Source organism: Bubalus kerabau, chromosome 6 (genome assembly GCF_029407905.1).
Source record: "Bubalus kerabau isolate K-KA32 ecotype Philippines breed swamp buffalo chromosome 6, PCC_UOA_SB_1v2, whole genome shotgun sequence".
Taxonomy (NCBI): Eukaryota; Metazoa; Chordata; class Mammalia; order Artiodactyla; family Bovidae; genus Bubalus; species Bubalus kerabau.
Window position 1 is genome coordinate 43,847,577 of NC_073629.1, and position 27,986 is coordinate 43,875,562.

Consider the following 27,986-nt stretch of genomic DNA (forward strand, 5'->3'; position numbering starts at 1 on the left):
TCCCTGTTTGAAAGTCACTAGTCAAAGAATATTTTTAAAGACCATTGCACATATAGAGTACAAGCAACATTAGTTCTTGTATTAGGTGGTTATTAAAAAAAATGAGAAGCATTTTTTTTTATTTCATTTATTTTTCATTTATATATTTCATTTATTTTTCATTATATTTCATTTATACTGAAATACAATTTCAGATATAGGGGTAGAAACAGAAATATATTTCTTTGGGGGGAAAATAAATATCTGCTTCTTCTAATAAAAATTTCTTTGCAGTAGTCCCAGCTTTATTGTACCCAAGTTTTGACTTAACAGTCAAAGCTAAGATTAATCATAAATTCATCATGTACAAAGCTGACCTTAAATCTCTTGCTCCAAAATTCCCAGTCTTTGCATTCCAATCTACCTCTGTAACACTGCTGCCCAGCTTGTCAGAAGTATCACTAGTCTTAAGACCCCAAATTTATCACAATCCCTCCAACAACTGTACCATCAGCATAGTTTTACTCTAAAATAGGAAAACAGGGCTTCCCTGGTGGCTCAGTGGTAAAGAAATTGCCTGCCAAAGCAGGAGACACAGGTTTGATCCCTGATCCAGGAAGATCCCATGCACAACTATGAGCCTGTGCCGCAGAGCCCAGGAGCTGCAGCTCGTGAGCCCACGTGCTGCGACTACTGAAGCCTGAGCGCACCCTGGAGTCTGTGTTCTGCAACAAGAGAAGCCACTGCAATGAGAAGCACGAGCACCGCAACCAGAGGCAGCCACCACCTGCTGCCAACGAGAGAAAAGACCACACGGCAACGGAGACCCAGCACAGCCACAAATAAATAAATAATTTAAAAAAACCAAAGAGAGACATTTATGTCTTGTTATAAAAATGAACTTATAAAATTTACTTCCTTAAGTACAAACAGGAAGCAATACTATCATCAGCATCTTTAAAACAAATTGAACCCAACTGTCTAAAGCCACAGAAATCACTGACAAGAATTACAATTATGTACATGGAGCAAATTTTTAAATTATGTTTTTTTATACAGACTAATTCTCCACTTTCTGAATGTTTTATAATATAAACCTCTGTATCTATATCTTGGACTGTTTTAATCATTTAGTGGATAAATTTCAAGAAAGAACTAAGTCTGAATGAATCATCACTCTATTACAGTACAGCATATTTAACTATTACATAAAACTAGTTTCATTTGAGTCACAACCTCAGTTGCCTACAGGGACCAGGAAGTAATCTAAATGTGGAACAGGTTAGGTGTAAGATAAGAGAGAGTAATGAAAAGCATTCTGTTCTAAAGGCACTCAATTATTTTTAATACTATAAGCCAAACAAAAAAAATACCTGGAATTGATATGACCAAATTTACAAGGGGTAGAATTTTGCAATTCTCATTGTTTAGCTTTCACAACAGATTCAAAGCCAATATTTACCTAGCACCCAGATACATACAATGAGAAGATACATATAATGAGACAATGCTTATGAAATGTTACTGTTGACACAGCAAGTACATGTGTATAAAGTTGTCTCATTAAATTTTATGAGACCCCAGCAATGATTAGAATTATATACAAATTACAGATCAAACCTATATTCCTTAACTTATTATATCAAAAAGAAAAACACACTTCAGATGAAAAGAATATTTTATTGCAATACTTTAATACCGAAATCAACTATTATACATATCCACCAACTTATTCACTGTCTCTATCTATCTCAGAAGATAGTCAAAGTGAGATTAATTGGATGAAGCATTCTCAGCAAATCTAGAACATTCTATACTTCAATTAAAGTTAGGTCCTTTAATAAATTACATCTTATTCCATTGTTCTATAATACTTATGAAATGATTAGTGCAATAACATCATTGAAGTATCATTTAAAAGGCAAATACCCTATAGATTTGGATTTGTCATCCCGATTCCTTGGCATTCAATAATATAAGTGTCTTTAGAGGCATCTTCTTCATCTTCTGATTTCTTCACAGTAAATTTAGCCTGAAATCAGAAGAGCATTTAGTATATAAGTAATATGAAGAGGGACACAGGGGAGAGCCCATAACACCTGCTTAAACAGGTAGGCAGTTAATACCAAACTCATTTTATTGAAGAAGCTAGAGATAGAAAGATCAAATGACTCATGAGAAATTCAATAGCCTACATATGAAATACTTTATTCCAGAGGCATGGTCCTTATTCAGAGGTATACGGGTCTGTGGAGTTTTGCCAGAATATATGTAACCTGGATCCCATTTCTTACCCACTGAATCAGAACTCCTCAGAAGTGCAGCTTTAAGTAAATATCAATTTTTAAATCTCAATACCTACTTTCTAAGTTTTTTCTAAAACATGGGACTGAAGCATTTAAACTTGTTTTGTCTTGTCAAATATCAAATTACCCTTTAATTTCTCTCAAATTTTCTTGCCAATTTAATTCCCTAAATACAGTATTTAAAATATCTAGTTCAGAGGAGACAGGTGGAGAGAGTTGACAATTAACATCTTCCCTCATCATTACTGGGTTTGACACTGTACTTTTTACTTGTTAACTAATTCAAGTTTAGCTTTGCAACACCTGATCTCTATCACTATATTGTGGAAACATGATTTTTTTTTTTAAAGCAAATATATTCATTCTAAGAAAATTCAATTAAAATCAAAATAACGGAGGAGGCTGACTGAATCTGTGACAGAGGGATTTGAAGTATGCATAAAACCTTAGGATTCTCTGAAATACAATTTGAAAACTACTTCTCCAAGGTCCTGTTGAACTGCAATATTTAAAAATTATTCAAGTTTTAGGATTAGATTGTGTATACACTGAAATTTATTGTTGTATGAATAAACAATGAACCTGAATTATGAGCTAGATAGACTAGTTATATGTATATACATTTTTTTTTGAATTACAAGCAGTATATATATATATGAAAAAAGGTAACAATTATGGAAATAATTTCTAGCCTACATATAAAGTTGGAAGGAGCCATAAGGGACAGTCTCTGACCTTCCTGATGAATTACTGCACTGAGACATAGAATGATGAAGCAGCTTGCCCCAGGTCACTGCATTAAAACACAACAATGCTGAACGAGAAACCAGAGCAAAAAAATCCAGTTCATGACACTTTCCACTGTGCATTCAGTTCAAATAACATATGAGTGTCTACTATGTGCAAAGTACTGTAGAAAAAATGAATATACCCTTGTCTCTGCTATCAAGAAGATCATAGTCTACATGGGGAGACAGACAAATAGTAGTTACAAAATAAAGCATAAGTAGAATAATAAAAAATACAGTTAACTATCTTTTGAATCAAATATAATTTGCTTTTGCCTCCTATTGGGCCTTTTCCCACAATTTTATCAAAATCTAACCTATCCTGTCTAATAATAAAAAAGGTACATATTAAGAATCATACAAATAAAATGTCAAGAGTAGGGTAACAGTGGTTTTGTGCTTGGTACGCCTCTGTTATGCTTCATTTTTTATTACTACGTACATTATTTTTGTAACCTTTTAAAATGCTTACGGTCAACACGTTCCTTCATAAAATGCTGAGTTATAAATTTTATATTACTTTATAAACTTATAAAGACTGTAGCAAAATAGAAATATGCCACACATCACTGAAAAATGAATGAAATGCTGCGGTATGCGTTAGCTGTTAAAAAAAAGGAATAGAGAAGAGAAACAATTTTAAAAGGAGGAAAATACCTAAATGTCAACAGTGGTCTTACTGGGAAAGGGGAGTGAGGGACAGGAGTTTTCCTCTATTTTCTAAACTTTCTATAAAGAAGTTAGTTTCAGATGAAATACACATGTCATTTGTTTTAAGAATCCTGTTAAACAAGGTATGAATACGAGATTATTCATGTTAAATTCTGTTTCACTAAAAATTATACATCTAGGGAATTCCCTGGCAGTCCAGTGGTTAGGACTTGGCACTTTCACTCCTAAAGCCCGGGCTAGATGCCTGGTCAGGGAACTAAGATTCTGCAAACCACACTGTATGGCCAAACTTGAAAATATATATATACATATATATATACACACACACACACACATATATATATACATATATATATATATATATACATACATACATATATACACACACATATATATATACACATATATATGTGTGTGTGTATATATATATACAAAATATATATATACATATATATATATATAAAATATATATATACAGCTACTCTTCCGAAGTTTGAAAGGACTGGTGAAATGTTAGAATCTCAGCAAATATTCTATTCTACCAAAATAAAATCACAAGGAAATAAAATATATAAAATTTTTATATAATAATTTAAGTTTAGCCAACTACAAATCCCTTGTGATTTGATCTTATAGTTCCCATTAAAATGCCTTCACTTACTGAAAGGCAGTACCTACCACATATGAGCTTTGATGGATGCTCTCCCAGGTTCGGTCAAAGCTCAGTCCTGACCCTAAGAAAGTATTTGGTCTTCAGCAATTAATTTAATCCCTTTGCCTCACATGACTCATAAATAAAATGAGATTAATAATACATAGCTACCCACAATGGTCATGCAGAGTAAGATGATTCAGCTTCACTGCTGAGTGAGTTCAGTATCTGCCACACAGGAAGTATTCACTGAATGATAGCAATTACAATTACTACTGAAGTTTTCTGTTTATTAAAATTTGACTCTAAATTGGCCATAATAAAGATCAACCACTCTTTCTGATGGAATACTCACCTTTGCTAGTTGCTCAGCAAAATGCATAGCTGTTTGGGTGTGGAGTGTAACTGGTCCTGTTTTTATTCTGGAAATTCCACTGGCTAATGCCATAAAAATGATCAGCTATTAAAAAGAAAAACACAAAGAAGGAAACGCTCACACATTTACTTATACTTGGAGTTAAAAGTCTAATGCTTTCCATACGAAAATAATACTAGATATCAAAATAGCTAAAAAATAGTTTATTTTTTAATTGGAGGATAACTGCTTTACAATGGTGCTGGGTTCTGCCATGCATCAACATGAATCAGCCATAGGTATACACACATCCTCTTTCTTGAACCTCCCTCCCACCTCCCACCCAATCCCACCCCTCTAGGCTGTCACACGGCGCGAGGTTTGAGCTCCCTGAGTCACACCGCAAACTCCCCCTGGCTATTCATTTTACGCGTGGTAAAGTGTTTCAATGCTACTCTCCCAATTCGTCCCACTGTCTCCTTCCCAACTGTGTCTGTAAATCTGTTCTCTGTGTCTGCGTCTCCACTGCTGCCCTGCAAATAGGTTCATCAGTACCAGCCTTCTAGATTCCATATATATGCATTAATATACAATATTTGTTTTTCTCTTTCTGACTTACTTCACTCTATAACAGGCTCCAGGTTCATCCTCCTCATTAGAACAGACTCAAATGCATTCCTTTTCCTGGCTGAGTAATATTTCAGTGCTGTGTGTGTGTGTGTGTGTGTGTGTGTGCGCGCGCGCGTGCGCGCCACACTTTCTTTATCCATTCATCTGTAGATGAACATCTAAGTTGCTTCCATGTCCTAGCTACTGTAAATAGTGCTGCCATGAACACTGGGGTATATGTGTCTTTTTTAATTATGGTTTTCTCAGGGTATATGCCCAGTAGTGGGATTGCTGGGTCATACATGGCTCTAAGTGATAAAGAACCTGCCTGATAATGCAAGAGACATAAGAGACGTAGGTTCAATCCCTGCATTGAGGAGATCCCTTGGAGGAGGACACAGCAACCCATTCCAGTATCTGTGCCTGGAGAATCCCATAGACAGAGGAGCCGGAGGGGGCTACAGTCCATAGGGTCACACAGAGTTGGACATAAGCGAAGTGACTTAGCACACATGCACATTACCACTTTACACTGTAACTATTCCTAGCTTAAAAAAGAATTTCCATTTCTTTAGGTTTACAAAAATCCTAAGATGACCGAAAACCTGTGCCACCAAAAGTCTGGAATAGCACAAAAATGCTGAGTAAGTTTATAAACTTAATGTTTAAGAATACAGAGTTGAAAATTAATACATTTTATCAGACCACCTGTCCCTGCAAGCTAGTATATATAAACTGACAAGTTTCTTTAAAAGTTCTAAAATCACAACATTTTAACAGGTAAACAAATACACAAATACAGAATTACTAGACTGTAGAATAGTAAGAAGGAAGAGACTAGAAATAAGAAAACTGTCTTAAGAAAACTGGTCAAAAAACCTTGAAGAATACTTTTCTAAGCAGACATCTGATTGTGATTAAGGGGAAAAACTGGTAGAAAGGAAAATCTATCAAGACAGTGGACCATAAAAAGACTGCATTTGGAAATATTCATTAGCATTTCTCAATGTGAGTAGATATGTTAAGTTTGAGATAAGTATGACATATCTAAGTGGAGACGCTGACAGGCGTAAGGGATACAATGGATATGGAGCTAAGGAGAAAGGCCTGGGCCAGTGATATAAATTTAGAAGCTATCAGCATACAGATGGTACTTGAGCGTGAGACTGGAAAAATTACCTGAGAGACTAAATACAGATAAAAAAAAGAGGTGTGAGCTTAAGCACAAGGGCTCTCCAAAATTTAGAAGTTGAGAAGAGGCCAACAACAATAATAATAAACTAGCAAAGGGACTAGAATGTATGGCTAGCGATAGAGAAAGATAACAGTATTTCAGAAATCAAGAGAAGAAAGGATTTCAAGAACGAAGGAGTGCTTGGTGTGCCCAATACTATAGCCAGGTTGAGTAAGATGAACACTGAAATTTGTGGTATATAAATTCCAGAATAATACTTTAAAAATGTGCTGAATTAGAACATACCAATCACTGTCTGAAAGTCAATGACTAAAATTTATATTCAATCTAACTGCCCAATATTCAAATCTAACAGGCTTGGAGGTTTTTATCCTAAAGTGTCATTACCTGGTCTTGCAGATACTCATCCACAGCACCACCATGTCTAAGATTTGCTAACAGCATTTCAGCAGCTTCAATTCCAACCTTGTCTGCGTTAACACCTGCAACAGGCACAATGTAAAAAAAAAATTAATTAATTCCTAAGAGGCAAAAAGTTTAACATATCCCAGTTAGCACTGGCATAACATCTTTTAGGCCTCTGAACTCACCCATTGCAACTTTTAGGATAAGATCTTCATGTACGGAATCTTCTGAGAGCTAAGCATATGCAAATACTTTATTAAATGGACCAGTGAGGGGGGGGGGTGGGGGAGGAGAACAGGCCTTGGCCCTGTTTAAGAAGTACTAATTATAGAATCAATTTATATGAGACCCTATAATACTCTATAATACTATGCCTTGATTTCAAATTTTTAAATTCACAATTCATATATATTACAATTAGTCTGCAGGCAATTCTATTAGAACTAAAGGATTTTTTAAAAGTTCAGATAATTTTCACCTAAGGAAGAGCAGATAAAGATTCTCAGGTTATATATACAAAGTTTTATTCTTTTAAGATTCGAACAAGTATTACCTTATTTGTTTCTTAGCAGCACTGACAGCTTGTAGGACCCTAGTTCCTTGACCAGGGATGGAACCCAGGCCCTGGAAGTTCTAACCACTGGACTGTCAGGGAATTCCCTGGTATTACCTTATTTTAAAAATAAGAATATTTATTCCATTGTTCTACTTCCTGCTTCTCTACATATACCACAAATATCTGGTACAATGCTAAATACAAAATAAATCCATCAAATGTAGTGGAATGTCAGATGATTCTTTTTATTTACTTTAAATTAAAAGAACCCTATGAGCTTCCCTGGTGGCTCAGTGGTAAAGAATCCACCTGATCACCAGTCTATTCACCCTCCTAAATACCCTTATATCAGTACTCATCTCTCTAGCCTTAGTCACTGCATTCCTTGGTGTATAGGCCCTCATTTCTGATCTGAACTGATAAAACAGACTTGTCTTCCTGACTCCACTATGTTTTCCCTCTAATCTGCTTGCTACACAGCTACTTACTTTCCAAAGACCTGGTCTTATATCCCTTCTTAAAATATCTGTTTTCAGGATGAAACCCAAACTCCTTTATAAGCCCTATAAAGCTCTTCAAAATCTTGACCTCTCTAATCTCATCTCTGTTCCTCCCTGTTCCAGATCCTCTACTCATCACTTATGTCTGTAGTTGCCCAAACAACATCAGCCCTTTCCTTTGTCCTCTACTTTAGCTCTCCCCAGCCTTTTTTTTGGCCACTCCACATAGCATAAGCAATCTTAGTTCCCAACCAGGGATCAAACTCATAATTGAACTCATGCCCCCACAGTGGAAGCACTGAGTCTTATCCACTGGACCACCAGGGAAATCCCAGCTCTCACTTTTCTATCTGGCTAACTTCTACTTCTCTATAGAACCCACTGGAGGATCACTGAACAGCACAAGACAGATTTGGGATCACTCAGTCCCCAAAGAATTAGCTGTTCTTCTGTGTTCCCAGGTACCCTGGAGATAGAACAATCACAGCACTGGTCTGTCTCCTCTGCCAGACTAAGCCAGGCAGCAGAAATGGTGGTTCTCACTTCTGAATCCTTCATTTACAGTACCTAGCAGGTCTTGATACTCAAGGATAATACAAACTAAACTCACATTTCACTCAGTGCCTGCCAAGCATGGTACAATTTCTGACATATGGGCTCCTAGTCTCTGTTTTATATTTTGCATTATCTTTGCCCTCTTAAGATTGTTAAAAGATACTGCATATAATACCTCACCACCCATGTTGATTCCTCACTGCACCTAACAAGTAATGAATATACACTACATATATAGTCTTGATCACTATTTCTCAAATTTTATTATACCTTAGAGAGCTTATACAACAAATTTTTGGGCCCCAAAGAGTCTGGTTTCATACAGACGAGGTGGGCCCTAGAACTAGTATTTCCAGCAAACTCCCAGATGATGCTGATATGCTACCTGTCCGCCAACCACACACTGAATAGCACAGTTTTAAACAATTCGTTTATGTCTGATCAACCAAATATGTTGATTTCTACCTATTCTATTACACTGGTTAAATGTGACACCCAACTACTGTCTAGATCTACCAACTGAGCAGATTAAAATTACCTGAATTTGTGTATTCAGCAGTAATAATGTAGTTAAATGGCATGAGTGTAAGCATCTTTTAAAGATGTTATCAAGTAGGAAGAAAGCAATCAACTACCACACAAATAATGAGGAGTTCAACTATTTATAGAAGGAAATGGCATCCCACTCCGGTATTCCTGCCTGGGAAATCTGATGGACAGAGGAGCCTGGTGGGCTACAGTCCATGAGGTCACAAAGAGTCAGACACAACTGAGCGACAGCACACACACACACACACACACACACACACAATAGCAAAAGTAACTTTAAATACTAACAGATGCATACATGCATCTCCCCTCCCAAGTACGCCAAATACTACAGAAATTTCCCTTTCACAAAAACATTCAGTATTTTGAAATCAACACTGTAATAACTGATGCAGGGAAGAACCATCAGATGTTAAAAGCCACTGGAGGAAAGTTGTACTGATATAGAATAATCAGATAGTCTCAAAGTATTATCCCAGAGTATCTATGAATTATAACACAAAGGGAAAAGGGGAAATTTCCTGGTGGTCCAGGGGTTAGGACTCCACAATTTCACTACAGTGGCAAAAACAATAAAAAGAAGAAGGGGAGGAAAAAAGGGAGAAACCTTTGTAGCAGACAGACCTGGAGGACACCACCATAACAAGTGACCACAGTCTGCTTTACTGATAAAGGACAGACTGACATCATGTGCACCTTGATGTGATGTAATGACTCAGCTATAAAGAAACTGCCCACAATGCAGGAGACCCAGGAGACATGACTTTGATCCCTGGGTTGGGAAGATCCCCAGGAGGAAGAAATGGCAACTCACTCCAGTATTCTTGCCTGGAAAATTCCATGGACAGAGGAGTCCATGGGGTCGCAAAGAGTCTGACATGACTGAGCACTCACTCATTCACTGATGTGATAGAATAGAATATATACAAAATCACCTGTGCAAGAGTCTTACTAAAAATGTTTAACCTGAATAAATCTAATCATGAGATAATCAGACAAAGTCACATAATGGAAAATCCTGTAAGAAAATGGCTTGGAGTTTTCAAAATGTAAATATCATGAAAGGGGAAAAAAAAAAAGGCAAAGAAACTATTCTGCAGTTAAAAAAGAAACTAAACAGACATGATAACTAATGCTGTGTGTGCTCAAAAACAAGCAAAACAAAACATCTCAAATTGTTCTAAAGAATATTTTGGAGGCAACTGGTTGTGTCTAAATATAACAGACAGATTCTTTAGGTATAAAAATGGTAATGTGGGATTTCCCTGGAGGTTCAGTGGTTAAGACTTTGCACTTCCAAGGGAGGGGGCGCGGGTTAAACCCCTGGTTCAGGAAACTGAGATTCCCACATGTAGCACAGCATGGTCAAACAATTAAAGAAAAAAAAAAAAGTGGCATGTGATGATGCAGGTATTATTCTGTGGATGAACACACTGCAGTATTCAGCGGGGAGACTGGGTACCTGCAACCTTTCACAGACATGGTTCAGAAACACACAACATGTATAGCTAAATATTCATAACCAGTGTATCTAGGAAGGCAGTGTACGGACATTCACTAATCATTCAACTTTTCTGTAAGATTGAAATTTTTCAAAGTATAAAGTTGGAGGAAACACTTAAAATTTAACTGACTCTAAAACAGAACCAGTTAACCATATCCAAAGTGCCTGAAAAACCATGGACAAAGGTTCGTGACATTGTACAGGAGGCAGGGATCGAGACCATCCTGAAGAAAAAGAAATGCAAAAAAGGTTAAAATGGCTGTCTGAGAAGGCCTTACAAATAGCTGTGAATAGAAGAGAAGCGAAAGGTAAAGGAGAAAAGGAAAGATATACCCATTTGAATGCAGAGTTCCAAAGAATAGCAAGAAGAGATAAGAAAGCCTTCCTCAGAGATCAATGCAAAGAAATAAAGGAAAACAATAGAATGGGAAAGTCTAGAGAGCTCTTCAAGAAAATTAGAGATATCAAAGGAACATTTCATGCAAAGATGGGCTCAATAAAGGATAGAAATGGTAGGGACCTAACAGAAGCAGAAGATATTAAGACAAGGTGGCAAGAATACACAGAAGAACTGTACAAAAAAGATCTTCACGACCCAGATAATCACAATGGTGTGATCACCAACCTAGAGCCAGACATCCTGGAATGTGAGGGCAAGTGGGCCTTAGAAGCATCACTACAAACAAAGCTAGTGGAGGTGATGGAATTCCAGCTGAGCTATTTCAATCCTAAAAGATGATGCTGTGGAAGTGCTGCACTCAATATGTCAGCAAATTTGGAAAACTCAGCAGTGGCCACAGGACTGGAAAAGGTCACTTTTCATTCCAATCCCAAAGAAAGGCAATGCCAAAGAACGCTCAAACTACCGCACAATTGCACTCATCTCACACGCTAGTAAAGTAATGCTCAAAATTCTCCAAGCCAGGCTTCAGCAATACGTGAACCATGAACTTCCAGATGTTCAAGTTGGATTTAGAAAAGGCAGAGAAACCAGAGATCAAACTGCCAACATCCACTGGATCATCAAAAAAGCAAGAGAGTTCCAGAAAAACATCTACTTCGCCTTTACTGACTACACCAAAGCCTTTGACTGTGTGGACCACAACAAACTGTGGAAAATTCTTCAAGAGATGGGAATACCAGACCACATGACCCGCCTCCTAAGAAACCTGTATGCAGGTCAAGAAGCAACAGTTAGAACTGAACATGGAACAACAGACTGGTTCAAAAGTTGCAAAGGAGTCCATCAAGGCTGTATATTGTCACCCTGCTTATTTAACTTGTATGCAGAGTACATCATGAGAAACGCTGGGCTGGATAAAGAACAAGCTGGAATCAAGATTGCCAGGAGAAATATCAATAACCTCAGATATGCAGACGACGCTACCCTTATGGCAGAAAGCGAAGAAAAACTAAAGAGCCTCTTGATAAAAGTGAAAGAGGAGAGTGAAAAAGCTGGCTTAAAACTCAACATTCAGAAAACTAAGATCATGTCATCCAGTCCCATCACTTCATGGCAAATAGATGGGGAAACAGTGGAAACAGTGACAGACTTTATTTTTGGGGGCTCCAAAATAACTGCAGATGGTGACTGCAGCCATGAAATTAAAAGACACTGATTCCTTGGAAAAAAAGTTATAACCAACCTAGACAGCAGTATTAAAAAGAAGAGACATTACTTTGCCAACAAAGGTCTGTCTAGTCAAAGCTATGGTTTTTCCAATAGTTATCTATGGATTTGATAGTTGGACTATAAAGAAAGCTGAGCACCAAAGAATGGATGCTTTTGAACTTGGTGTTTCAGAAGACTCTTGAGAGACCCTTGGACTGCAAGGAGATCCAACCAGTCCATCCTAAAAGAAATCAGTCCTGAATATTCACTGGAAGGACTGATGCTGAAGCTGAAACTCCAATACTTTGGCCACCTGATGCAAAGAACTGACTCATTTGAAAAGACCGTGATGCTGGGAAAGATTGAAGGCAGGAGGAGAAGGAGAAGACAGAGGATGAGATGGCTGGATGGCATCACCAACTCAATGTTCATGAGTCTGAGTAAACTCTGGGAGTTGGTGATGGACAGAGAGGCCTGGTGTACTGCAGTCCATGGGATCGCAAAGAGTCAAACACAACTACGTGACTGAACTGAACTGAATTGAACCATATCCTTTTAAACTTGTCATCCATCATTCTATAATATTCTAATCCTGAGAGATAATTAAAGAATGATTAAAGAATTGTACACTAGAACTGGGAACAGCGCACCCTTCGTTTATCTGTACCTCGTTTACCAAGCGATGATCCTGCAAACAGACAGCCAGTGGATGTCTCAGCAATAATGCTGCAAGGGAAAAACAGTGTTACTATCTGTGCTATACATATTCCAATATTACATGCAGATACAACACAGGAGAACAGTGACTGTTAAATACACAGAATTAGATCTGGCTAGGATAATGCAAAAGTGAAATTCTTCATACAGAAAGCAACATGATTAGTGTTCTCCATCTTCATCAGGGTATTAGTGTCTTTCAGCACTTCTGACAAGAAGTCACACCAGATTCTGATTCACACACAGGTAAGGAATGGTCTTCCCAGAAATCATGTCATCAGCACTAAGTGACACCATTTCAGAGGCATGCTATACTGATAATCTTAAATGTAAATGTGTTTCTACAGAGATGTTTGGTTTTCTTTTATATCAATAGTTTTCAGAACAGTATTATATGCAGAAAATGCATTTACTTTAAACTCCTTAATAGAAACTATGAAAAAGAGTTTAAAAGTTAAATATTCACAAAAGATAGTCTTATTCTTCAAAAATATTAAAGCATTTTTATAACACTTAAATCAATAACTCTTAATGGGAAAATATACAATATTTCTTTTCTAAGTCGACCTTTGCTACATCTAATATTTACTTGTAAACTGAATTCACACTTGAGATACAGAAAAGCAACTGGAAATATTTCTCATAGGATAATCTTCAAAGGCTAACTTCTGATTAGCTTAAACATTTAAGCTCACTATATAAACAAAAAGGCTCTTATAGTGTAGTAAAAAGTAAACCATCCTCAGAAAAAAATTCAGAATAAAATTATCATAATTCACCATACTGTTGTTGTAGGTAGGAATACCCTTAAAAAATATGCCTTAAAACTACAAATTTTAAAATGAAAAACATTTTATTAAAATAGGATAACTATTTCAGGCTGCCCTCAACCAACATCCAGGAAAAAGTATATTGTCTCACATTATTCCATTTCCATTGCCAAAAGCTTGGTCTTTAGGTTCCTGAACAGGCTGGATGTTAACATACAGATCCCTAATCTCCTTCCTGATGCATCTTACGGCTGCTGCCGCCATATCTTTTGCTACCTATTTTGGTAAGACAAAAAAATAGAATAAATTAATAATTATTTTGACAGTTGCTTTCCAGCCTTCAAAGACACAGAATTAATCATTTTTACATGCATCATATAAAAACTCAATTTTAAAGAGTAAAGTAAGCACAGAATTTTAAGAAAAACTTTTAATGAAAAGATTTAAAAATTATCTCAATAATTTCAAAATTTAGATGATATAATACTTATCAAGACAAACACATACTTCTAAGATCATCTAGACAACTTTATTTTTTGATACCTTATTTTATTTTTTTATAGTTGATTTGCAATGTTGTGTTACTTTATACAGTAAAGTGAATCAGACAACTTACTTTAAATGGCAAAACACCAGCAACAAAAGCTCTTCCATGTATCTTAGTTACACAGCCACGGTCAGTTAAATTTATTGGGCTCAACTGTTTAACTGGCGACATTCGGACAATCACTTCACCACCTCCCTTTGGGTAGTAGCCCCTGTGAAAAGTATGATAAAACACATAAACTGACTGCATGACAAAAAAATAAAGCTCAATATTTACAATAAAATAACATGTGAGTAATACCAACTACATAATTCATGTTTTACATTTCTAAATAATGTTTTAGATTTGTGCTTTCCCATATGGTAGACTCAGGGCTTGTTGTTGTTTAGTTGCTAAGTCATGCCCAACTCTGTGACCCCATGGATTGTAACCCACCAGGCTCCTTAGTCCATGGGATTTCCCAGGCAAGAAAGACTCAAGTTCATGTGACTATTTAACCCATTATTGACCTGAGATATGTTAATCTATCTTTTGTTACCAGAACAGTACTGACCAGAGGCGTATCAATTCATTTTAGAGAGCGATACAATTAACATCACTGTGTGAAGCTGTTAGAGCTTAAAATTGATGAAGGGTTCATTATACAATTGTGATGGTTGTTATCATTCACAATTTGCTCCATTAAGCTTTCGTTTCTACCCTATGAATATTATACATGTAAATTTTTTGAAAATGACATACCATGAAATTTTGAGTGAAAAATTTTTTGGTAAATTTTATGCAGATACTTTCTCTGATTGTCCACATGACATATACACTCGTGTCTCAGAAGAGGATAGTTCCTCAGAATATAGTTCTGATTCAGACAATGTGAATATCAGACAAAAGCCAATAAATAATCTTAGTGATTCATTCTGATACAGAAAATGAAAATGAAACTCATGGTGCTAGAGAATGCTCCTTAGCTTCTACAGAACAGTGGACTGCAGACAATATTTCACAAAAACTAGAAGACTTAACAGGTATGTCAGGTGTAACTACTGAATGTAATAGCCCACGAAATGTTAGTAAAATAACAAAATTAATTTTTATCCAGCCAAAATAAAAATTGCCAGCCACAGGTGTTAGGTTTCTACAAAAATCCCTGGTCAATACTGAGCTAAAATTATGTATTTATTTTCTTTGCCACACATCAAGACTTGAGGGGATCTTAGTTCCTCATCCAGGACTAAACCTGTGCCCTCAGCAGTTAAAGCGCAGAGTCCTAACCACTGGACTGCCAGAAAATTCCTTATTTAAATTTAATAAAATTTAAAACTCAGCTCCCCAGTCCAACTAGCCACATTTCAAGTGCTCAAAAGTTATATGTAGCAAATGATTATCATCCTGGACAGACAGGGAACAATTCCCTTAGTGCAGAAAATTCTATTCAGGGACTTCTCTGGTGGTCCAGTGGCTAAGACTCCATGCCCTCAATGCAGGGGGCTGGGGTTCAGTCCTTGGACGGGGAACTAGATCCCACATGCCACACCTAAAAGATCTAACATCCCACAACTAGGACCCGGGACAGCTAAATGAAGAAGAAGGTTCTATTCAACCAGTGCTGTTTTAGAATAAAAGCTACTTAATGATAGCAGCTTGGTCTATTTTCTTCTTGCTATATTCCAGTGCCCTAAAACAATGTCTGGCACATTATAGGTGCTCAATAAATATATGATAAATATTTAGTAGCTGAACCATTAATAAAATTTTGCTGTTGCTGCTGCTACTGCTGCTAAGTCGCTTCAGTCATGTCCGACTCTGTGCGACCCCATAGACGGCAGCCCACCAGGCTCCCCCATCCCTGGGATTCTCCAGGCAAGAACACTGGAGTGGGTTGCCATTTCCTTCTCCAGTGCATGAAAGTGAAAAGTCAAAGTGAAGTTGCTCAGTCGTGTCCGACTCCTAGCGACCCCATGGACTGCAGCCTACCAGGCTCCTCCATCCATGGGATTTTCCAGGCAAGAGTAGTGGAGTGGGGTGCCACTGCCTTCTCTGAATAAAATTTTGACTCACATTATTTACTGTCTTTGTCCAGAAGATGCTAAGAACACACAGATAAGAATGACAATACTCCTATCCACAAAGAACTCCCCATCTGGTAAGATGGGCTTCACGTGTAACTAGAACACACGTCAGGCTGTGAAGAGGACTAAAACAGAGGTGCAACTATGAATTCCAACTGAGGCACAATCACTGACAATTCACACAAGAAATTACAAGTTTCATTTTCAAGAGACACAGATTTTCCACGTTTTAGAAGGGGAAGAAAAACATGAACAAAGGTATGGGAGTCTGAAGGTACAAAATATATTTAGGGAATGGCAGCAATCACGTAGTTAGAATACATGGTATGCTGAAAGGAGGGGAGGGAGAATATAGCTAGAAAGGTAAATTGGAATAAGACTGCAGAACACTTAAATGCCACACCAAGAACCAAGAAATGTGGCCTTGTTACTCTGTGGCAGAAGGCAAGCCTTATAAGAGAAATAACCTGAATGCCCAATGTGTCTCCTAGGAAAAGAATTCTGGTTGCGCGGTGGAAGAGAAGCCCTTTTGGGACCCTGCAGTTCCCCACTCCAGGAGTCTGCACACGGTGAGCATTCAGTGCGTGCCAGACACAGAAAACTCCACACTCAATGCAGCCATTCCCTCAAAAATATTCTGCCAAAACAAACATCAAACATAGCATGCAGCTGCTTTCAAGTACCCACACCCCTGCTGTTTATTGTTTTAAGCCACAAAATATTACTATTTCCTACAAAAAATGTATTAAATGGACTACAGAAAGACAGTTCTCCAGGATCTAACTTTTCCACTATTTTCAGCACAAGTAATGGGTCAAAGGGTTAAGAAATAAGCACCTTACCTCATTTTAATGTCACAATTAAATGTGAAACCAAATTTTTCAACAATTGGCTTGAAAACCTGAAAAATCAATTTATTGTTACCTTAAATACCAGTATTTGCTGATTCAACAAGTATATTTAGTAAACAAATGTGCTCCGTACTGAGGTGATAATGAGGCACAGTAGATAAACAGTGATATAAAAATGTGAAGGCTAATTCTATTTTTTAAATAAAATAACTGACATGCAGCTAAAATTAAAAGTTTAACATTTAACTAATAAGGGCTGTGCAAGCCTATCTAATGAGAAAAAAAACAAAAGAAAACAAAACCCAGAACTCAGGATTCCTGATCCTTGCAGTTTTACTCCAGAAGCCATTTCCTAACCTTAATATAACGTACCATAAGAAATCTGGGGTGCTGAAAAGCATTCCATTCTGTTCTCTCAATCTTTTTTTATACAGTTGAAATTTCACTGCATATACAATATTTTATCCTTTTTCCCTCATTTAACATTATAAATAAAAGCATTTCCCAACATCATAAAATATTCCTCCTAAAAAATTTGAATGATTACATGGCAATCGAGCATAATTTATCTAACCATTCTCCAAGTTTTCATTATTATATAACTATATATATAACAATAATTATAGTATATAGCACCCTGCTCTAATACCTTTAACATTATCTTTTGCTGCATTTTATAATGTTTAATTAGGGTCATTTCCTTAAAGTGAAATTGCTAGGTGAATAGAGATTAAGTTTCATTATATATCCCATCAAACTGAATTTTAAAAGATTATAACATCTATTAAAATGGAAAAAAAAATTAAAAGCTGAGAATATCAAGTGCTGGGAAGGATGAAAAACAGCTAAAACTCCCCTACAGTGTTGGTGAAAATGCAAAACAATGAAGCCACCTTGGATGCCAAAACAATCTGGCAGTTTCTCATCAAGTCAGACATAAATTCACTGTTACAACTGAGCAAATCCTCTGTAACTGTTTACCCAAGAGAAACCAAAACTGATGTCCAGACGAGAAACCTGGATGTGTTTACAGTAACTTTACTCATAACTGCAAAAAACTGGAAATAGTCCAAATGTCCTTCAACTGATGAACAGATAAACATCCATATAATAGAACACTATTTAGCTTTTACTGCTGATACAAGAAACATGGGTAACTCTCGGATGTATTTTTTAATTTTATTTTATTGAAGTAGAGCTGATTTACAATGCTGTGCTAATTCCTATTATACAGCAGTGATGCAGTTATATGTGTGTGTGTGTATATATATATGCATTCTTTTTCATATTCTTTTCCACTATGTGTATCACAGGATATTGGATATAATTCCCTGTGCTATACAGTAAAACCTTGTTGTTTATCAATTCTACATATAACAATTAGCATTTGCTAATCCCAAGCTCCCAATCCCTCCCTCCTCCACTTTCCTCCCCCTAAACAGATGCTATTATAACTGAAAAAAATAAAAGACTCAAAAGACTATATATACAGTATTATTCCTTTATATGACACTCTGAAAAAAGGCAGAACTATGAGACAATAGATCACTGATTGCCAGGGCCAGAAGGGGTGGGACTGACTAGAAAGAGGGATAAGGGAATTTTTTTACAGTAATTCTCTATCATCATTGTGGTGGCAGATTCACAACCATACATCAGAAATCAAAGAACCTCACATTAAGAAAGGTGAGTTCTAGTATAAATAACTACACCTTAATAAACCTAGGGGAAAATGATGATACCACCTTCCCCTCCCACAAGTTATATAAGCATGCCAATACTGAATTTTACTTTCTAAAAATTCATAATCAAAATATGGTAGTTATTTAAAAAAATTTTTTTTATTATGGTAGGAACATTTAACCTGAGCTCTTACTCTCTCAACGCATTTTTACGAGTACAACATAATACTGCTGACAAAACTTACAATGTGCACAACAGGTCTCTAAAGCGCAGTCATCTTACTTAAGTGAAAATTTATCCACGTTGATTATTAACTCCCCAGTTTCCCTCTTCCACTAGTAACCATTCCACTCTTTGAGTCCATAACTTAACTTCTTTTGCTATCTTATGTAAGTGGAATCATGTCAGTAACTGTCTTTATCTGACTGCCTCATTTCACATAGCACAACATCCTCAAGGTTCCATGTGCTGTCACAGAATCTAGAATTTCTTTTTTAATGCTAGTCATCCATTGTACATATATAACACATTTTTTTAAATTTCTAATAATACTTTATTTACAAGGACAAGTAGTGGGCCAGATAGACAGACAGATAAATAGGGATAAAGGTATATCCCTAGCTTTATTCCCTATATTCCCATGGATATATAAAAATAGTAAATGTATAGATAGAAAATCTGTTGAAGAAAATTTAAAGAAATAAACTATTAACAGTGGCTACTGCCTTCAGAGACTATCTTTCAGTGTGCATACACTACTTCTTTAAATACATTTTTCTAATATGTTTTCTGTATGCCTCATTTTTTAAATTCTTTCATCTGTCAATGGACATTTAGGTTGTTTCCACATCTTGGCTTTTATGAATAGTGTTGCAATGAACATGGGAATGCTAATAGCTCTTGGAGATCCTGATTTCAACTCTTTTGGATAATACCTAGTGGGACTGCTGGATTATATGGTAGTTTCCTTTTTAATATTTTGAGGAACCTCCATGCTGTTTTCCATAATGGCTGCACCATTTTGTATTCCCATCAACCGTGTGCAAAGGTTCCAATTTCTTCATATCCTCACCAATCCCATCAAACATAGCATTTAATTCTTATTTTGAGTTTTTCTTCCAAATCATAATCCCTGTATTCAGAAAATAACTTATATGATAAGTAAAATATGGTGTATGCATTATAAATAATCTAATGTACAGGAGGTTTTTAAAGAATTCACTATGAACACTGTCCTATATATAACACACAATCTAAAATTATCCTCTCCCACAATAGAACCAGACTCCATTAAGAAATAAAGAGGTATGTACACAAAAACACTCAGGATGTATTTAAACAGAGAATGGAGTTTGAGAAGACTATACGAGATCCTCTTAGTTGGTCAGTAGCAATAAAAGCTCTTACCATGGCTGTGTAATCAATCTGTGGTGCCATTTCAGCATTAGTCCCACCTTTCAAATGGAGTTCTGATGGACAAGCAGCAAAAAGAACACAGGGCATTGAGACCTGCATCAAGAGGCAGACACTCCTAAGGAGAAGGCAGAAGAGGCTTAGCTGCGTTTTCATTTTGAAGTCTCAAGAAAGAGACATTACTACATATTACCATCAGCTGAAGCACAGACAACTGACATGCTGCTGCTAAGTCACTTCAGTTGTGTCCAACTCTGTGCGACCCCATGGACTGCAGCCTACCAGGCTCCTCCATCCCTGGGATTTTCCAGGCAAGAGTACTGGAGTGGGGTGCCATTGCCTTCTCAACAACTGACATGCCCTCAACTTTAAAGTTAAAAAACACTCCCACTGACTGAATGATAACATCCTAAATCTTAAAAGAAAGCTTGATATTTCACAATAGAAGGAACTGGCCTTAAATAATAAACAAATCTGGGTTGAATCCAATACTATATATATTAGCTATATGACCTTTGTTGTTGTTTAGTCGCTAAGTCATGTCCGACTCTTTTGCAACTCCATGGACTGTTAGCCCACCAGGTTCTTCTGTCCATGAGATTTCCCAGGCAAGAATACTGGAGCGGGTTGCCAGTTCCTTCTCCCAGGGATCTTTCCCTCCCAGGGACTGATCCTACATCTCCGGCATTGCAGGTGGATTCTTTACCACTGAGCCACCATGGAAGCCCACTGTGTGATTGTAGGTTAAGTTCTAATACTTTTGTCTATATTACAAATAAATTAAAAAGAATTAAAAATAAAAGCAACTTTACAATGTTTTTATAAATGGATTCTTAAAAGTAACACTTTATGTAATTGCATTCAAAACTGTCAAGGGTCTGCAAATATTCTAATGACTGTACCTGAGTCTCCACCATGCACAAGGCATCATTCCATATATTAAGATGGAGTTCCTACCATCATGGCATTTGTGATAAGACAGAGTAATATTTTAAAGGACTGACAGCCAAATATTTCACATCGAAAAAACTTCTCAGGAGATAATCCTTGCTACAACTCAACTCTGTCTGGTTCTAGAAAGTGAAGTGAAAATCACTCCGTCATGTCCAACTCTGGACTGTAGCCCACCAGGCACTTCTGAAATTCTCCAAGCAAGAATACTGGAGTAGTCTGCCATTTCCTCCTCCAGGGGATCTTCCCGACCCAAGGATCGAACCCGGGTCTCCCACATAGTAGGCAGACTCTTTACCAACTGAGCCACCAGGGTAGCTACTGTTTTGGTCCTTAGAGTCAAATAATGTGAGAAATCATAAGAAATAATTATAGAATATGTAGCATTTTATGAAATAAAATGGTCATATTTCCTAAAAGAGCTGTCATCTCCCTTTTCCAAAGTCAGGAGAAAACAATCATATTAATATACAGACTGCATAGTTTGAAAGGGAATGCCAACACAGCCTCTACATACCAAAAGATAGCCTTTATTTAACTGTCCTATGGGAATGATGCATGGGTACTGAATTATACAGTCTCTCACTGATATTGTATTTTATTAATTCAGTAAATACTTAACACTGTGTAATGTTAGGCACTGTAAGAGAAACTGCAGACAATATAATCCCTCTTTTTAGGAGTTAAGCCTAGGGGCAAGTGAAAAAGACTTGGAAATGTTCAGTTTACCATAAACCATAGGTTTACAACTGCTGAACTTCTGTTTATACCCTCTGAGAAACCCAATACAGTTAAAGTGTTTCTCTTCCACCCAATAAAATCAGAGTCTAAGAAAAGTAAAGAAAACCTTAATTTTAAAAAAGTATGGAATTGCAAGGGATTCCCAGGTGGCTCAGTGGTAAGGAATCTGCCTGCCAATGCAGAAGACACAGGTTTAATCTCTTAAGTAGGGAAGATCCCCTGGAGGAGGAAATGGCAACCCACTCCAGTATTCTTGCCTGGGGCATCCCATGGACAGAGGAGCCTGGTGGGTTATAGTCCACAGGTTCGAAAAAAGTTGGACATGATTGAGTGACTAAGCACATACACACAAGGAACTGCAGAGACAAAGGTAGACATGTGAAAAAACATAGTACTATAATCACAATTAGGGATGAAAATGCTATAATTCAATTATGTAAGATGTGTTTTGTTGCTAGGAATAAGCTTGTTTTAGTCTATTGAATGGAACTGGATTATCAACTTTAAACTCATTTCTCATACATTCTTGTGGATTAGAAGCCAGAAAGTCTAGATTCTAATTCTAGTTCTGACCCTGACTCTGACCTCCGGGTCTTCATTTTATCATTCACAAAGTAAAGGAAGGGTTGGAATACATGGTTTCTATCTTCTTTCCTACAGATTCAAAATTCTATGATTCTGTGTTTGTTAAGTTTTAGATAGTTGGCTAACTATAACTTTCCCCTCTTTTTGTACAAGAGAATGCCTGAAATAAGAAAGATATTTCAGTTCAGTTCAGTTACTCAGTCGTGTCCAACTGGTAGTGACCCCATGAACTACAGCATGCCAGGCCTCCCTGTCCATCACCAACTCCTGGAGTTTACCCAAACTCATGTCCATTAAGTCGGTGATGCCATCCAACCCTCTCATTCTCTGTCATCCCCTTCTCTTCCTGCCTTCAATATTTCCCAGCATCAGGGTCTTTTCAAATGAGTCAGCTCTTCACATCAGGTGGCCAAACTACTGGAGTTTCAGCTTTAACATCAGTCCTTCCAATGAACACTCAGGACTGATTTCCTTTTGGATGGACTGGTTGGACCTCCTTGCAGTCCAAGGGACTCTCAAGAGTCTTCTCCAATACCACAGTTCAAAAGCATCAATTCTTCGGTGCTCAGCTTTCTTTATAGGCCAACTCTCACATCCATACATGACTACTGGAAAAACCATAGCTTTGACTAGATGGACCTTTGTTGGCAAAGTAATGTCTCTGCTTTTTAATATGCTGTCTAGGTTGGTCATAACTTTCCTGCTAAGGAGTTAGCGTCTTTTAATTTCATGGCTGCAGTCACCATCTGCAGTGATTTTGGAGCCCCCCAAAATAAAGATACTTCAGAATGGTTTAATCCCCTTAAGAAAGTTATCATTTGGCAAACTTCACCTGAGGCCTACGAGAGGCCCTTTTTAACATAAATCTATTCCCATCATAACTGAAACCTCAATTGTCACTAAACATTTCCTTAAGCTAAAAAAATCATAATCTATTGAAACAGTCATTTCTGAAACAAACTGGCATCACATTTACAATACTATTCCTTATTTTATCAAATTTCCTAGTAAATGTATAAGATTTTGGTAAAAAGATGCTGCTTACAATAGCCATCAGCCAATAACACAGAAAACACAAAAACTGTTCTCCATATTTTATCAATAAAAGGAGAGATTTTTGGAAAATAATAAAGGCTCAACTTAATTGTTACATATCCATTTTTCAATGAGGATAAAAAGATCACATACAAAAATTTCTATATATAGTTGCATAAGTCTCTATTAAAAGAGAACAAAAATACCTAGACTAAAAGTAAAATATGATTCATAATTAGTTGCAAGCCAAGAACTAAAGAGACTACACCACAAAGACTACTTATCACTACAAAGCACAAAAGTACAGGTGCTTTCAGATATTCATTTTCTAAATAATAAAAACTAAAGAAACAAATATGCTATACATGAGAGAAGATGTATAGATGGGGAGTCAGTCACAGACTTTATTTTCTTGGGCTCCAAAATCACTGTGGATGGTGACTGCAGCCATAAAATTGAAAGTCACTTGCTCCTTGGAAGAAAAGCTATGACCAACCTAGACAGCATTTTAAAAAGCAGAGACATCACTTTCCCAACAAAGGTCTGTATAGTCAAAACTATGGTTTTTCCAGTAGTCATGTATGGATGTGAGTTGGACTACAAGGAAAGCTGAGCACCAAAGAATTGATACTTTTGAACCGTGGTGTTGGAGAAGACTCTTGAGAGTCCCTTTGGACTGCAAGGAGATCAAACCAGTCAATCCTAAAGATCAGTCCTGAATATTCATTGGAAGGACTAATGCTCCAATATTTTGGCCACCTGACGTGAAGAACTGACTCACTGGAAAAGCCCTGATGCTGGGAAAGACTGAAGGCAGGAGAAGGGGATGACAGAGAATAAGATGGTTAGATGGCATCAGCGACTTGATGGACATGAATTTCAGTAAACTCCATGAGTTGGTGATGATGGACAGGGAAGCCTGGGGTGCTGCAGTCCACGGGGCTGCAAAGCGTCAGACACGACTGAGCAACTGAACTGATATATGAGAGAAAATTCTAGATAGGTACAGTAATAACTACAGTAACAGCTACAATTAATAAGCAATTAGGTATTTAAAACTTTACACAGGATCTCTAACTCTGAAATGTGTTTTATGTCCATTTTAAAAGTGAGGAAACCAAGCTTCAAAGAGGTTAAGCAACTTGTCCAGGAAGTGGTAGTACCTATATCTGTATCCAGGTCTAATTCAAAAATATATAGTAAAATGGAATGTAAGTGACACATACCCTGCTGTCTTGGTATCTGCTGTATGGACTCCACCTTTGATCTTCTCTGGAGTAAACGTTATTTCTGTTGAGCCGATTTCTGCCCCCTCCAGTTGCCCATCACACAAATCTCGAATCATTTCCAGTCCAGATAAATGTTGAGGCCTTCAGGTCATAATACTGCATCAAAACGTGTGCATTCAGACTGCCTATATCCCCACACTTTATGACACATTTATAAAACTCCAATGGCAAGAAAACAGCAAGGTCTAACCACAGTAAGTGCCAGAGTGTCCTTCTGGTTTTTTAGGCCCCTGGACTACCTGCTAGGTATCTTTTTAAGGGTTCCTTCCACATGTTACTTTAACTATAAACACATATGCTGATAATATTGTTGCAAATTAGAAGCAAGCAAAAGAGTAAAACTAATAAAACAACCCAAGTGCCATCAGTCTCACTTGCACTTCACTGAGTAATCTACATACCTGTTACGGGCTGAACTGCGTTCCTCTAAATTTCATATGCTGAAGTACCTCACAATGTGACTGTATTTGGGAATAGGGCCTTTAAAGAGCTCATTAAGTTAAAAGAGGCAGTCAGAGTGAGCCCCAGCCCATTCTCACTGGTGTCCTTACAAAAAGGGAAGATTAAGACACACCAGCAGGGCATATGTACAGAGGCATGAGCACAGGGAAGAGGTGGCAAGAGGCTGCTTATATTCAAGGCAAGGAGAGAGGCCTGGAACAGAATCTTCTCTTATGTCCCTCAGAGAAAACCAACCCTACCAGCACCTTCATCTTGGACTTCCAGCCTCCAAAACTGCAAAAATCAATTTTTGGTTGTTCAGGCCACATAGTCTGTGGTATTTTGTTATTGCAGCCCTAGAAAACTAATAAAGTACCTAACACAGCCTTAATGAATTAATTTCCCTATTGATGAAATGGGTTACTGCAAACTACTGCCATGACAAAGAGAACTACTGTTCATACACAGCAGTAACTGCTTTTTAATAATTTCAACATGGAGTCTGAATAAAAAACTGAGAGACAGCTGATCCGCTAGAAGGAAATATATACAAAGTACAAGTACAAAGGAATCAGTCTGGCTTCACCATGACTTAAACTAGTGGTATGCCTAGCGTCCAGACTTAACACGGTCAACTGTCAACATTTTCCCCTCTTCGCAACGAATAATCCTCGTCCTATCCACAGCTTCCTAGAGGTTTGAATGAAAGCCGGAATGACCGCATCTCAGGCTCTTTAGGAGACTCAAACGTGCGAACGCAGAAAAAGGCCCGGTTTAAAATAGTGGAATTTTTGTTTGGCCCCAGAAGCTGTTCTGCCCTGATCTACCTTGCCCGCTGGTACGAGCTTTCCGAGTACTTGTAATGACCGATGAGATGGGAAACATTTTAAAATATAACTCATCAGGAAACGAGACAACTTTAGCTAAACAGAGAAAACATGGACCTATTTCCTGAATTTGCTCCTTGAGGCTTTCAAAAGCACCCAAGCCCGGTTACCGAGGCCACAGCACCATCCCCGGGCCGCAGAGTCCTCAATCCTAGGGCGGGGATCTTAGCATCACCATCAGCTCCACGTCCTGCCCGCCTGCCCCCCAACAATGGCCTGTTCCCCGCACCCCACCTTCCAGTCCCAGGGCCTGTCCCTTCCTTTCCCCCAGTCCCCGGCCCTGCGCACCACCCCCTCAACCCTCCAGTCCCTCGGCCTATCCCCTCCTCTCCCCCAATCCCTAGCCAGGCGCCAGCCCCCCACCCTCCAGTCCCACGGCCTGTCCCCTTTTCTCCCCCCGTCCCCAGCCCGGCGAACCCGCCCATCGTTTAGTCCCACGACCAGACTCCCCGGCGCCCCGACTTACCTGAGGCCCGGCGTGCTGCGGCCGGCTCGGATCTTCTGCACCCGCAAAGGGAGGCCCAGCAGACAGCTCAGGGCCGTAGACACCCTCAGGATCTGCCCGCCCTGGTGCCGAGAGAAGAGAGAGATTAGACCCGCAAGCTCTCCACCGCAGCCCGTGCGGCAGCCGCACCGCGCCAGGCCTCCTGCTCGGCACTCACCCCTTCCATGATGCCGCCGTCCACCTCCACCCGCGGCCCCGCCATGGGGAGCGTGCTGGGGCCCGGCCCCCCGCGACGCAGCCTCGGCCGGAACCGGAGAAAGAGGATACGCGGACTCCTGCCCCGCAGCTCCGGAGCCTGAGTCCTCGCTCCCCGCTCAGGGCCGCCGGGCTCCGCGGAAAAGCAGGGAACTCGCCGGCTCCGGGAACGCCCAACTCCGTAGACACGAATCCTGACGCACCGCGCCCCGAAGCCGGGTTCTGCAGGCCCACAACCAGTGCGCGTGCGCGCTGCGCACCGCGCGCCGCTTAAAGAGGCGGCGCCCAGAAAATTCCGACAAATCGGAAGCTCTCCGGCAGAAGGGGTGGTGGCCGGGAAGGTGCCCTGGAGCATCTTAGGAAATCTGTCCCTAATAGACTTGCACCCTGAACACAGCAAAACGTACAGATTGCAGAAAGCTTCCCTTTCACGTCTAGTAGTATCTTCCAGTTGTCTCGCAGGCTTGTGCAAATGTGTTTATCACTGTTTTCTCGGGGATCCTTCCGTACCAAAACTGGAAACTCTTAAAGCCGCAGAGTAGGAAAGGTCCCTGCAATGCACTGACCACCTTCTCTCTGGTCGGGTTTGCCTTCTCTGCAGCCTAGCCCTTGAAATGTGTTTCCCTGGCGCATTGATGATACCCATGAGCCTCTTGTTCTACACTGGTGTCTGTTACTGTGTGCGCGCACGTGTGTAGAATATTATCTTTTTTTTCTCCTGTGAGACATCAATTCTTTGGGGATGAGTGGAAAAGGACAGAATCAGAATCGGCAGTATAATTCTCAAAAAGCCAAAGTTAACCCGACTTTGTCGGAGAAAGAGTACAAGCTCATGGCGGCAATGAACAGTGCAACTAACGTAATTCACCTCAGGCCAGGACAGAAAGGACAACCAGCTTCTTGATTCCGCTGTAGTTCAATTCCTACATTAATTGAGTACCAAATCACGTGCAAGCCTTTCTATGTAAGCAAAGGAGAGTAAGGTATTCTCTGTCCGAAGATACTGGAAGTATTTTGGACAGACTGAGAAGTAAGCAATTATGATGTCAATCTTCAGGATAAAAATATACTGT

At 38.5% G+C, this 27,986-nt stretch overlaps 1 protein-coding gene across 3 annotated transcripts; it reads right to left on the minus strand.

Moving 5' to 3' along the window:
• Positions 1 to 1,639: 1,639 nt before the first annotated feature.
• RTCA (RNA 3'-terminal phosphate cyclase) lies at positions 1,640 to 27,169 on the minus strand. Of its 3 annotated transcripts, XM_055584970.1 has the most exons (12): positions 27,049 to 27,136; positions 26,876 to 26,905; positions 26,680 to 26,780; positions 24,823 to 24,966; positions 20,279 to 20,402; positions 17,180 to 17,238; positions 14,341 to 14,482; positions 13,876 to 14,000; positions 12,905 to 12,963; positions 6,944 to 7,038; positions 4,753 to 4,857; positions 1,640 to 2,011 (listed from the first exon to the last, which is right to left on the minus strand). In XM_055584970.1, exons 2-12 carry the CDS (start codon positions 26,882 to 26,884, stop codon positions 1,910 to 1,912), a joined length of 1,065 nt encoding a protein of 354 aa, XP_055440945.1. In that variant the 5' UTR covers positions 26,885 to 26,905; positions 27,049 to 27,136; the 3' UTR covers positions 1,640 to 1,909. The 3 variants fall into 3 exon arrangements, with proteins under 3 accessions (XP_055440945.1, XP_055440944.1, XP_055440946.1); XM_055584969.1 differs by having other exon boundaries at positions 26,876 to 27,169; XM_055584971.1 differs by lacking the exons at positions 26,876 to 26,905; positions 27,049 to 27,136 and having other exon boundaries at positions 24,823 to 24,981; positions 26,680 to 26,753.
• Between the last annotated feature and the right edge of the window lie 817 nt (positions 27,170 to 27,986).

Coding starts and splice junctions, on each gene's coding strand:
- RTCA (XM_055584969.1), bottom strand. CDS start 26,920: ATGGCGGGGCCGCGGGTGGAGGTGGACGGCGGCATCATGGAAGGG. Junction 14,001..14,340: donor CTGGTGTTTTGCCATTTAAA/GTAAGTTGTCTG, acceptor TTACCAAAATAG/GTAGCAAAAGATATGGCGGC. Junction 2,012..4,752: donor TTGCTGAGCAACTAGCAAAG/GTGAGTATTCCA, acceptor TTCTGATTTCAG/GCTAAATTTACTGTGAAGAA.